The 13,496-nt window shown below is 35.2% G+C and overlaps 1 protein-coding gene across 1 annotated transcript; it reads left to right on the top strand.

Moving 5' to 3' along the window:
- Window positions 1-5,869: 5,869 nt before the first annotated feature.
- LOC131172129 (uncharacterized) lies at window positions 5,870-7,615 on the top strand. The gene is made up of 3 exons (XM_058133082.1): window positions 5,870-6,805; window positions 7,190-7,301; window positions 7,353-7,615. The coding sequence occupies exons 1-3, from the start codon at window positions 5,870-5,872 to the stop codon at window positions 7,613-7,615; spliced, it is 1,311 nt and encodes a 436-aa protein (XP_057989065.1).
- The last annotated feature ends 5,881 nt before the right edge of the window (window positions 7,616-13,496 follow it).

The following is a 13,496-nucleotide window of genomic DNA, read 5'->3' as shown; positions in this document are numbered from 1 at the left end:
GTGAAACTTGTGGAAGAAATCATGGTGGGATATGCTATAAGGCCTCTGGAGCCTGCTACAATTATGGAAAACTTGGACATTTTGCTAAAGATTGTACTAAACCACCTCGATCTACTCTCCGGATTTCACAGACCGTCAGTCAGAGTCAAGATAGAAATAGAGTTAGTACTCCTCACCACTATAACACAGTGAATCAACCCGAATATAGTAGCGCACCAGTCAGAGCGTCCACTATGCGCCAAGGAGAAAGAGCAGAAACTTCAGATGTAGCTGCTGGTAAGTTCTTAATTTTTGAAAGAAACAATTAGCTATTATTTGATCCCAGCACTACTTAGTTGTGTGTTAGTGTCAGAACTATATGTTCTGTTGTTATTCCTTTACATGGGAATGAATTTTGATGTATTAGTGACTAGTCCTTTAGGATAATAACTATAATAACAAGTATGATTGACATTAATTTTGGAAGAATTGTTAGCTAAAATTATTTTCTAACATACCATAAATTATAAAGCTAATTGGCAAGCCTACTTAATGTAAGGCAAGAGGACCTAAAAGTAAGTTACAGTAATAGAATTGCTCTAGATGAGGGCAAAGATGTTACTGTTAGTAATTATTAATGGATATTGTAATCAGAATCGATTTAGAATATTAGTGGATTCGAGAAAGATAAAATGTTAGAAAACCTAGCCCATGAGGTTATAACGTAGTGATTATATAATGTTCTCGATGTTTGTATTGTAAGCTGCAGATTACAGTACCGACACGGGATTATTGTGTAGAGCTACGTGCTTCCTCGTGTTACAATAAATTAAGAATATTTGTAAGTAATCTATAAATTAATACAGTTGCACCCGAATAGAGTACTAGTATTGGAAATAAATGTGAAAATTTTAGTCAGAAATTTAAAACTTCAGCACAGCATTCCACCCATAGACAGATGGCCAACCTGAAAGGGTTATTCTGATATTGGAGGATATGCTACGGGCTTGTGTGATTGAGTTTGAAGGTAGTTGGGATACACACTTGCCTTTGATTGAGTTTGCTTATAACAACAGCTACCAATCAAGCATTAGGATGCCTCCATATGAAGCTTTGTATGGCAGAAAGTGCAGAACTCCTTTATGTTGGGATGAGGTAGGTGAAAGGAAGATGATTGAGCCAGAGATTGTTCAGCAGACAGAGGAAAAGATCAGATTGATCAGAGATAGACTCAAGGCTACATCAGACCGTCAGAAGTCCTATGTTGATCTGAAGAAAAGATATTGAAATGCAGTGGGTGATAAGGTACTCCTCAAAGTTTTTCCTTGGAAGAGGATTATGAGATTTGGCAGAAGGGGGAAACTGAGTCCTCGTTTCATAGGACCATATGAGGTTCTGGAAAGAGTGGGTCCTTTGGCATATCGGTTGGCATTACCTCCAGAGTTAGCAAGGATACATAATGTCTTCCATGTGTCCATGTTAAGGAGGTACAGATCAGACCCATCTCATGTACTATCAGTTGAAGAGATTGAGGTAAATCCAGACCTCTCATATGAGGAAGAACCCATAAAAATTATGGCATATGAGGTGAAGCAGCTAAGGAATAAACAGATACACCTGGTTAAAGTGCTGTGAAACCATCATTCAGGCCAGGAAGCTACTTGAGAACGTGAAGAGGATATGAGGAGACAACACCTACAGCTGTTCAGAGACTAATACCAGGTAAAATTTCGAGACGAAATTTCTTTAAGGGGGGGAGAATTGTAACACCCCTAAGTTCGGTAGTGCGTTCTACTGCTCCGGTGACCAGTGTTGTCTGGACAGCTAGGATGCCTAGAACTACACTTCGTTATGAGTGAGGAGACATAAAATAATGAAATACAAGAAGAGAAAATACAAGAAAAACAAAGGAAAAATAATAGCAAAGAAATGTAACCAAGTTAAGCGAGCCGAGAACCCTAGCGATGGGTGACCGCACCGGGAAGTCACGGCGTGGATCGTTGACTAACCCTGGACTGCGGGGAATCCTGGAAAATATTTTTAGGACTCCAATAAATATTTATTGAAGTATAAATATCATTAGAAATATCAAAAGAAAAATTAAATAATTAGTATAAAGAAAAGTGAGAAATCGAAAAACGGACAAAACCCGGTGTTACCGAAAAATCGGGAATGCAACCCGAACAGGGGCATTATAGTCATTTGACATCCCGAATTGTCTTTTGACCTAAATGTCCATTAAAAAATAAATAATATTACACTTAGAAAATAAAATGAAAAATTAATTTGGTGGTACTTAAAGAAAATAGCAAAAACTATGGGTTTAATGTGGAATAAATGAAAATTAAACATATAAAATCAATTTCTTATGTGAGTGGACCACTAAGGGATTATAATATCCACTAATGGGCAGATTTAAACCCACTAAATACTTCATCATCTTCATTTCTTCTCCCATGTCGAAGTGAACTCCATTAAAGACTCCATAGCCAAAATTTGAGAAAGCTCCATTAACTCCTTTATTTCACCTCTAATGACTTAGGTTCCTTCATTAAAGATTGTCTACACATCATAAGGAAGAGCTTCATACCAAAATAAAGAAGTTTAATCAAGGTTTGGCAAGTTCCAACCATAAGGTAAGTTTGTATTTTTGAAGATTGCTTTGTTAAACTTTGTGTACATGTTATGGGTGTTGGATTTGTGAGGAAAATTTTCAAGTTTGAAGAGTTATTGAGATGTCCATTTTGGACAGCCATGGAGTTATGTATTTGATGAAATATTTGTGCATATATTTGATGAGAAATGATGTTGGTTAGGGTGATTTAATATCCTAGTAAATTATTCCATATGTATATGGTGATTTTGCACTTGGAATGGAAATTGATGAATTGTAGGACACTTTGGTGTTGAGGAAGCTTTTCGGCAGCCTTGGGATTCTTGGATAAATGTATGTGTTCATGAAGGTGTTGGCAGAAATATTGACATTAAGGTTGATGGATATGTATATAGATTGATTGTGTAAAGTGTATGTAAGAACTAGTAAGGTTTAGGTGTATATGTGATTGTACTTAGACTTTGTAAATGTGAGTTTTAATTGGTGTATTAAGGATGTTTGTAATCTGCCCAAAGTGATGTTAATGTAAAGTGGAATATGGTTTTGGTAATGAACCAAAACAGAATTGGTAAGGGAAGTGGACATATAGTAATGTAAGTGTGTAATTGATGTATGTTTAAGTAAGGTAGTTAAGGGCAGTATGCATTTTAGTCAATAACTTTAAATGTGTAACCTCAATTGGTATGAGACCAATTGGAGGTGAAACTAGGCACAAAATGTGCCAACTTTCATTAAGAAAGCATACCAAAATTCTGCTTGCAAGTTAGCATGAAAAATGACCAATTCGGATTAAGTGCAAGTGAAACCTGAAAACTGACCAATTGGGCAGCAGTTAGTGTTTAGGCCATAACTCACTCAAAACAGGTCCAATTAACCTGACATTTTAACCATGAATAGTTAAGACCCATACCTACAAGTCTTATGAAGACACCAAAGCCCAAAAATGACCATAAGCAAGTCAAACAGCTTGCACAAGTTTGGGTCCAAAAACTGGCCGAACCAGAGTTGACCAAATTGACCTAAAATTGACCTAATTTGATACCATTTGACCAGCAATAGTATAATGACCATAACTTGGTCTACATAACTCGGATTAACCTGAAATTTTTCCCCGCGTGCAATAAGACATAGATCTACAAGTTTGTAGTTTTGACCGAAACCCAAAAACCGAGGGAACTAGGTCGTCCGGCTTGGTCAAACTAGTATCCCGGAATTCAGCAAGTTGCACTAAAATGCACTAAACAAGGAAATGAGTTTGGTAAAACGTACCAACCCTAAAATACTATCGGATATGACATATTAATAATGTTAAAACCTAATTTACCTAGAACGCATCGAGGGTCGATATATGGGTTGATTAAGCAAATAAAGGTATTCAGTGAATTATTTATCGAACATTATCGTTAGAGACAAATTAATTTAGTACTGAAACACTTTAAATTGTGTTTCTCAGTTAGCAAGGACTCAGGAAAAGGGAAGGAAACACTGAGTCCAGACCAGGAGACAGTCATCAGAGATTTGTGCACAACTAGTTTTTAACTGATTTTGTTTTGAATATTTCATATGATTAAATGGCATATTTTTCTTATGTATTATGTTTAACAAGCATTGGATTTAATTCAATGATTATTGAAATTGTTATAGTATGTATGAATTTAACTTTGTGAAATGGTATTTCCACAAGTATTAAGCATTGTTATGGATTGAATAAATTATGTTTTGGAAAATTGTGATAGAACATGTTTTGAATTGTGATGGTAATTTTCATGGAAAAATGCAAATTTATGATTTGAATTGTGATGAGCATAAAAATTATTGGATATTGAAATTGACTTTGAATCGAATTATATTGTGATTTATGCTCACTAAAAGGATTGTGATATTGTTTTATATCTCACTATAGATGCTTGACTAGGTTATTACCCGTCTCTCTCATTTGTTGAGAAGACAATGGAGTTAGTTGTGTTTTGATTACCATGGTACGTGCACAGGCTTAGATTTTCCTCTGATTTGAGGTTAGATCTAAGTTTATTTTATCGTTATGGCCCTTGCGGAAGATTCATTATTGTGATGGTACTGTGCACGATGATTCGACCTCCCCGACCATAGGGAGTTAGAATCTGATTCGACCTCCCTGACCATAGGGAGTTAGAATCACATCGAATATGGCCCTTTCGGATTAGTCTTGCATAGTTAGTGAGATAAAGATTGATTTTTGAGATACAACATGATTTTTGAGATAAAGATTGATTTTTGAGATACAACATGATTTTTGAGATACATAATGATTTTTGAGATACAGAATGGCTTTTGAATGGTAAAGAATTGTGATTTCAATTATGACTTATGTATAATTGATTTTGTTGGGATTACCTAAATGGTTAGTTATGATTTGATAAATTGAATTTCATGATCGAAGTCATTTTATACAAATGATTCACATTATTGGCAATGAATATTTTGAGTTTTGGAATTTGATGAGTATTCAGATTTCCAAATTATTTACTGTAAATTTTGTCAATGTATATTGTACTATGTTTTAAATTATAGTTGTGCACCACTGAGTTCACCACTCAGCGATAGCTTTGTATGCTGTCGCAGGTAAGAAGAGCGCAGAGCAGTGAGTAAATCTTTTTGAAGATACATTCAGATCAGCTCCAGGTATATCATAGATATACCCATGTACATAGGTTTTGATGTATGCATGTAATAATATGTATGTAAATTATTTGAGCAGTTGTATAAAAACTCTTGTAAAATATTTTGGTATGTAATTAAATGTAAATTATTGTAAATGTAAATTAAAGATTTCATTTACTTGAATAGTTTTGTATTATATTTCTTGTATCTCAGTCTTTGAAAAATCACTGTGGATTTGAGTTGAGAAATATGTTGTGTTGAGAAATATGTTGGAGTTGAGATTTGCAAATACATATTGAAGTGCTTTTTACAGGTTTTCTGAAGAACTGTTTTATCCAAAATACAGATGGCACTCTGCCAAAATTTATATAGAAATTCCAAATAATTTAAATGTGGTAGTTCTATCACTTCAGTTCAAAAAGGTTTTTAACACCTGTAAATAGTGCTCACCACTGTAAAAGAAGTAAGAAAAGTTTTTAAAATCCCTTGTAGTGTATTTAATGGGTTATCAGTAGATGGAGTTGGTAATTCATTAGGTATACTACGGGATCATGTTATGTCTTACAGACGGGTAGGGTGTGACACTTGAGTAATTTACAACTTGATGAGCTCTTAGGAAATCTCATTGACTATGAAATGACCCTCAAAAGAGAGCAAGTGGAGGAACCTAACAAAGCTAAAAGGACCATTGCCTTCAAAGTATCTTCCGAAAAATCAAGTGATGAAGATGATGAGTTTGATGAGGAAGAATTGGCTCTAATGACAAGGAAAATAAGAAAGATGCTCTTCCAAAACAAGAAGTTCATCCCAAAGAGGAACTTCAAGAAGGACAAGGGTGAAAGTAGCAAGAGGGATCCTCCCATATGCTTTGAATGCAACAAACCAGGTCACATTAGAATGGATTGTCCCAAATTGAAGAAGCCTTTCAAGAAGTTCAAGAAGAAGGCACTTAAAGCAACATGGGATGAATCAAGTGACTCCAAAGATGAGGAGATTGGTGATCAAGTTGCCCAAATGTGCTTCATGGCAATGGAGGAAAGCTCCAATGAGGTAACTTTAAATGATGATATTGTTGAATTTTCTTATGATAAACTAGTTAATGCTCTTAAAGTTATGAATTATGAACTAGAATTAAGTCATAAGAGAAATAAACTTTTGAAAAGTGAGCTTGCTAGTTTAGGGAAGGAGAATGAGAACTCATCTAAGGTTGATAGACCTTTAGATAGTAATGTGCAAAAATCCTTAGATGAGCTTTCATTAAAAAATGAGAAGTTGAAAAAAGAAATTGTTGAGCTAAAAACTTCTCTTTCCAAATTTGCTAAAGGAAAGGACAAACTTGATGCAATTTTGGACTCTCAAAGGTCTCCTAGCATCAAGTATGGACTTGGCTATAGTAAATTTGCCCAAGCACCTCCTTCCAAGACTATCTTTGTTAAAGCATCAAGTTCTAATGAGCCTAGTCCTCAAATGCCTAATCTAAAGGGTTCTAATCCTAGAGGACAAGAACCAAAGACATCTAGTGGAAATGAAACTAGAAAGATCTCAATTCATCAAAATGCTTCCAGACAGAATGTAAGTAGGACATATACATCTAAGAGAGTTGCACCTAGACTAAACTTCCATAAGGGACATGTTACTAGGCCTCATAGCCATCATCACACTCACCATGCCTCATGCTCACATGCATATAATGGACATAAAAAGAATGGTCACATGAGACCATATTCACACTCTCATGCATATAGACCAAGAATAAAAAGGTTCAATGGTCATTGTCACTATTGTAGCAAGTTTGGTCACACCAACTATAGGTGTGCCATTAGGAAAATCCATCTTGGATATGGTAGATTATTTAATTTTAATGATGGAATTATTTAATTTTAATGATGGAACTACTAACCCCCAAAGACCCAAGTACATTTGGGTACCTAAAGTAAATTGAATTATCATGTGTAGGTGTGTTTAAAATCCGCAAAGCTTGAAAGCAAGTGGTACTTGGATAGTGGATGTTCAAGACACATGACCGAAAATGCCAATCTCTTCCTTTCACTTGAAAAGAAAGATGGAGGTGGGTAAGTGACTTTTGGTGATAATGGTAAAGGTAAAATTGTGGGAATAGGTAAAGTTGGTAAAGAAAACTCCCCTATTCTTGACAAAGTACTTTTGGTTGATGGTTTAAAACATAATTTGCTTAGTATTAATCAATTATGTGATAAGGGCTGTAGAGTTATTTTTGAGTCCAAATCTTGCTTTGTGTCTAGGATGAGTGATAATAAAATGTTGTTTATTGGTGAAAGAATTAAAAATATTTATGTTATCGATTTGCATGCTTTGTCTAAAAAAGATGCCAAGTGCTTTGTTTCTATTAGTGATGACTCTTAGACTTGCCAAAGAAGGCTTGCACATGCTAGCATAGACCTTCTTACAAACTTGAATAAGGATGAGCTAGTTGGTGGGCTACCAAAGATCAAGTTTCAAAAGGATAAGGTGTGTAATGCATGCCAAATGGGTAAGCAAGTCAAGAGCTCTTTTAAATCTATTCATAAGGTATCTACTTCTAGACCCCTTCAATTGTTGCATATGGATTTGTTTGGTCCTACTAGAGTAGCTAGCTTAGATGGTGCATATTATGCCTTGGTGATTATTGATGACTACTCTAGGTATACTTAGGTTGCAATCCTTGCTCATAAGGATGAATGTTTTGATATTTTTGAGAGATTTTCAAAAAGTGTTCAAAATGAAAAGGGTTTTCAAATCTCTTCTATTAGGAGTGATCATGGTAGAGAATTTGAAAATGAGAAATTTGATAAGTTTTATAACTTACTAGAGATCACTCATAAATTTTCTTCTCCTAGGACTCCCCAACAAAATGGTGTTGTTGAGAGAAAAAAATAGAACTCTTTTAGACATGGGGAGGACTATGTTAAATGAATATAATTTGCCTACTTATTTTTGGGCAAAAGCCATTAATAGGCTTGTTATGTTTCAAATAGAGTTTTGATTAGACCTATTTTGAAGAAAACCCTTTATGAGCTATGGAATGGCAAGAAACCTAAAATAGGTTATTTTAGAGTTTTTGGTTGTAAATACTTCATTTTGAATACCAAAGATAATTTAGATAAATTTAGCTCCAAAACTGATGAAGGTATTGTGACACCCCTTACCCGTCTACAGTGTAGCCGACCAAGATATGTCACTCACTGTGCCGGAGCACCAATTCATATTTTAATTACAATTTATCCCTTTTAATTCATTTATTTAAAATTTTTGATAAATCTGAATTTTTCCAAAATTTTTATAGAAAATCCGGTAGAGTGCTGGCTATAAATTGGAAAAACAGTTCTTCTGAACCTGTTTAAAAACACTTCCAATATAATTTTCAAATCCAAACTCCATTATACACACATATCTCAACTCAATCTCAAAATCTCAATACTAATTTCAGAAATTTTCTGTTCACTTCATCACTTGAAGCATATTCATAAATATTTCTCAACATTTCATTTATCAACATACATTATACAAAAAATTTCAATAACATGAAATTTCATATATTTACATTATTACATAATTATAAGAGTTTATAGTTACAATCCAAACTAATACAAAATGCAAAATACAAAGTGCTACCCCAAGGTCCTAATGTCCTACCATATGTACTACAGATGTGAGGTGACTCTGGACTCTGGATGCAAATCTGAAGGCTCACCCGGTCTGATGTCTGCTGGGCTCCCCAGCTAGGTCTCCAGTACCTGCACGTGGAAAAAGTGACGCGCTAAGCAATTCTGCTTAGTGGTGACCATATAAAATAAAATAAAAATAAGTATGCAGAATGTATGTTTACATTTTTTTTTGGTAGACTTGATTTCTAATATTTATTGCAGTATTATTCGATTAAAATTTGATAAGGTTTATTATCATTGCCCGAGTAACCCATTCTAGTTCACTGGACTGGATAAACGGGTAAACTGACACTGGGTACTAAGTACCTCAGACCATCACACCATCGATCACATTGTGTCTTCCGGTGTGCAACAGAACAGCTAATAAGCTGTAATAATTATCAGGGATAAAACCCGAGTGTAACAACTCAAATTAACTCACAGAATGGCATGAGAAGCCATGAAACACAGAATGGCATGAAGCCATATGCAGTACTGCTAACAGAATCCTATTGGCATGCCAACCTATCCAAACCAATCACATTAGGCCTACTAGGGCATTTAACACTTTTAATTTACGTAATTCTTTGAAATTGAAATTTTATGGCTAATATTCATTTCATTAGTCAACTAAAATATTGACTTTTACATTGACAATAGGTACATTGGTTCTAACACTCCCAACATACCACGTTTTGCATTCTAAATTTGTTGGTATTGGTTACCAATACCATTTCTAAACTTAATGTTAATTGGACAGAATTTTCAATTTTCATGCTTTGTCTTTACTGTTCCATTAGTCATTTTTGCAGTGGAAATTTGGCAAAATGATCAACATGAAAGTTGTTCCTTATTTTGTCTAGTTGCATTTACTTTTTGAATCACTCCATTTGGAGTTTTATAGCTCAAGTTATGGCCCAAAAACCACAACTGGACGGATTGAAAATTTTTCAGAATTTCTGGACTGACCAAATCTACAGTGTTAGGAGCAGTGAATTCAGGTCACTTTTTGAATATGCTATGGTCATAATTTGGGTTAGGTTTCTTCATGAAAGTTGTTGGTCTATATCTCAGCTTGTCGCTGGTAAAATTTCAGGTCAATTGGACCTTTCGAAACTGAGTTATGGCCAAATAACTAAATACTATTCATTTAGTCATTTTGCCCAGGCAGAATGCAGGTCACCCGGATTAGGGCAATCTTTTGGTCAACTTGGTTTGGTTTTCTGGGCATAGTTTCTTCACCAAAGTTGTGCCATTATGTGTCTAGTTTCATGTCAAATTGGCCTTGCACCAATTGAATCTCTACAATTGCAGTTATTGCTGCCCAAACCTGCTAGACTCATGCCTAGTCCTGCAGGTCACCAAGGGCAGCCACACCAAACTCCAATCCCACTACACAATTCACTTCATTTTTTATTTAAACAGAACCAAATGGTCATTAATTGACCATTAAAACCTACTTCCATCATCACATAATCAAAGTCTCATTTTTTGCCCCAAACCCTAACTCAAACATTACAAATCATGCATTATCATTGCATTTCATCAATTCACTTAAGAGATACACATTAAGGGTAGCCATACTAGCATGTTAGCTCCATAAAACTCATCACAAGCATACCCCAACCAAGGCTGCCGAAATTTAGGGATGGCATACAAATGATAGTCAATAATTTTTCTTTGTAATTTACACTCATTCAAAGTCCCTAAACATAAATTTAAGGTGAAATCCAAGGTTAGGTCACAAACCTCTATGGAGTGAGATTTCCCACTTGCTAGGGCTCCTCTTTTCCTTTTCTTTTTGCTCCCAAAAGACTTGCCAAGATGTAAGAATACTTTTTTGTGTTGCTAGGTAAGGATTTTGTTGGGTAAAAGTTAGGGAAATCAAGCTTTGAAAAGCTTGCTAAGGTTGGCTATGGTGGGTATGGGTGACGGCAAGAAGAAGAAAGGAGAAGAAGTTCTGATTTTTTTTCATTTTTCAGCCCATTTGGTTTCTTTTAAATAAGTTTATGCCATGTGTCAACATTATATTGGTTGGGAGATTTTTAATGACATCATGATGATGTCATAATTATATTTTCTTTCATTTTCTCTCCATTTCTTATCTATTTAATTTCAATTAAATTTTTAACAATATTTATTCATATTTTATGTCATAGAAATTATTTACATAAATGCATCATCCTGAAGTAGGGACACAACACCCTACAAATTTTGCTCGGGGGTGCAGTTAAGTTGTTTCAGCACTCTGATGGTTCTGTCCAACCAGTTTTCTATGGTCATGGGATCATCCTCCCTCTTCTCAAAGAAATCTATAGCCCCATGTTTCCGTCGTTTCTCCAGATGGGACATCTGTGGTGCTGATGGAGGTTGTGGCTGTGGTTGTGGTGGAATTGCCCCCATCATTTGCCGATAGAATTCAGTGATTTGCTGAAATAGAGCAAACTGAGGTTGGGCAGGTGCCTTAATTGTTGGTGGAGCAGATTCTCTCCTGCCCCCAGATTCAGCCCATGGTGAAGCACGACTCTCCACCTCTTCATCAACTGCTCTTTGTGAAGCAGGATCCATATCCTATTCAAAAAAAGAAAACAAACAGATCTGCATCAGTGTCACCTCAACACTTACAAATGCAATGCAATGGTATGCACTCTATCTAGGCCCAGAAACGCCTAAACTGATACTCTGATACCACTAAATGTGACACCCCTTACCCGTCTACAGTGTAGCTGAGCAAGATAGCCACTCATGTGCCAGAGCACCAATTCATATTTTAATTACAATTTATCCCTTTTAATTCATTTATTTACAATTTTTGATAAATCTGAATTTTTCCAAAATTTTTATAGAAAATCCGGCAGAGTGCTGGCTATAAATTAGAAAAACAGTTCTTCTGAACCTGTTTAAAAACACTTCCAATATAATTTCCAAATCCAAACTCCATTATACACACATATCTCAACTCAATCTCAAAATCTCAATACTAATTTCAAAAATTTTCTGTTCACTTCATCACTTGAAGCATATTCATAAATATTTCTAAACATTTCATTTATCAACATACATTATACAAAAAATTTCAATAACATGAAATTTCATATATTTACATTATTACATAATTACAAGAGTTTATAGTTACAATCCAAACTAATACAAAATGTAAAATACAAAGTGCTACCCCAAGGTCCTAATGTCCTACCATATGCACTGCAGATGTGAGGTGACTCTGGACTCCGGATGCAAATCTGAAGGCTCACCCGGTCTGATGTCTGCTGGGCTCCCCAGCTAGGTCTCCAGTACCTGCGCGTGACAAAAGCGACGCGCTAAGCAATTCTGCTTAGTGGTGACAATATAAAATAAAATAAAAATAAGTATGCAGAATGTATGTTTACATTTTTTTTGGTAGACTTGATTTCTAATTTTTATTACAGTATTATTCGATTAAAATTTGGTAAGGTTTATTATCATTACCTGAGTAACCCATACTAGTTCACTGGACTGGATAAACGGGTAAACTGGCACTGGGTACTAAGTAACTCAGACCATCACACCATCGGTCACATTGTGTCTCTCAGTGTGCAACAGAACAACTAATAAGCTGTAATAATTATCAAGGATAAAACCCGAGTGTAACAACTCAAATTACATAGCCAAAGGCTATTATGTCACAGAATGGCATGAGAAGCCATGAAACACAGAATGACATGAAGCCATATGCGATCGCTAACGTAACCCTATTGGCATGCCAACCTATCCAAACCAATCACATTAGGCCTACTAGGGCATTTAACACTTTTAATTTATGTAATTCTTTGAAATTGAAATTTTATAGCTACTATTCATTTCATTAGTCAACTAAAATGTTGACTTTTGCATTGACAATAGGTACATTGGTTCTAATACTCTCAACATACCACATTTCACATTCTAAATTTATTGGTATTGGTTACCAATACCATTTCTAAACTTAATGTTAATTAGATAGAATTTTCAATTTTCATACTTTGTATTTACTGTTCCATTAGTCATTTTTGTAGTAGAAATTTGACAAAATGATCAACATGAAAGTTGTTCCTTATTTTGTCTAGTTGCATTTCTTTTTTTAAATCACTCCATTTGGAGTTTTGTAGCTCAAGTTATGGCTCAAAAACCACAACTGGCCGGATTGAAATTTTTCCAAAATTTCTGGACTGACCAAATCTATAGTGTTAGGAGTAGTGAATTTAGGTCACTTTTTGAATATGTTATGGTCATAATTTAGGTTATGTTTCTTCATGAAAGTTGTTGGTCTATATCTCAGCTTGTTTCTGGTAAAATTTTAGGTCAATTGGACTTTTCTACATTGAGTTATGGCCAAATGACTAAACACTATTCATTTGGTCATTTTGCCCAGGCAAAATGCAGGTCACCCGGATTAGGGCAATCTTTTGGTCAACTTAGTTTAGTTTTCTGGGCATGGTTTCTTCACCAAAGTTGTGCCATTATGTGTCTAGTTTCATGTCCAATTTTCCTTGCACCAATTGAACCTCTACAATTCCATTTATTGCTGCCCAAACCTGCTGGACTCATGCCCAGTCCTGCAGGTCACCAAGGGCAGCCACACC

The sequence above is a fragment of the Hevea brasiliensis genome, chromosome 13 (genome assembly GCF_030052815.1).
Source record: "Hevea brasiliensis isolate MT/VB/25A 57/8 chromosome 13, ASM3005281v1, whole genome shotgun sequence".
Lineage (NCBI taxonomy): Eukaryota > Viridiplantae > Streptophyta > Magnoliopsida > Malpighiales > Euphorbiaceae > Hevea > Hevea brasiliensis.
This window is presented reverse-complemented; position numbering and strand designations above follow the sequence as displayed.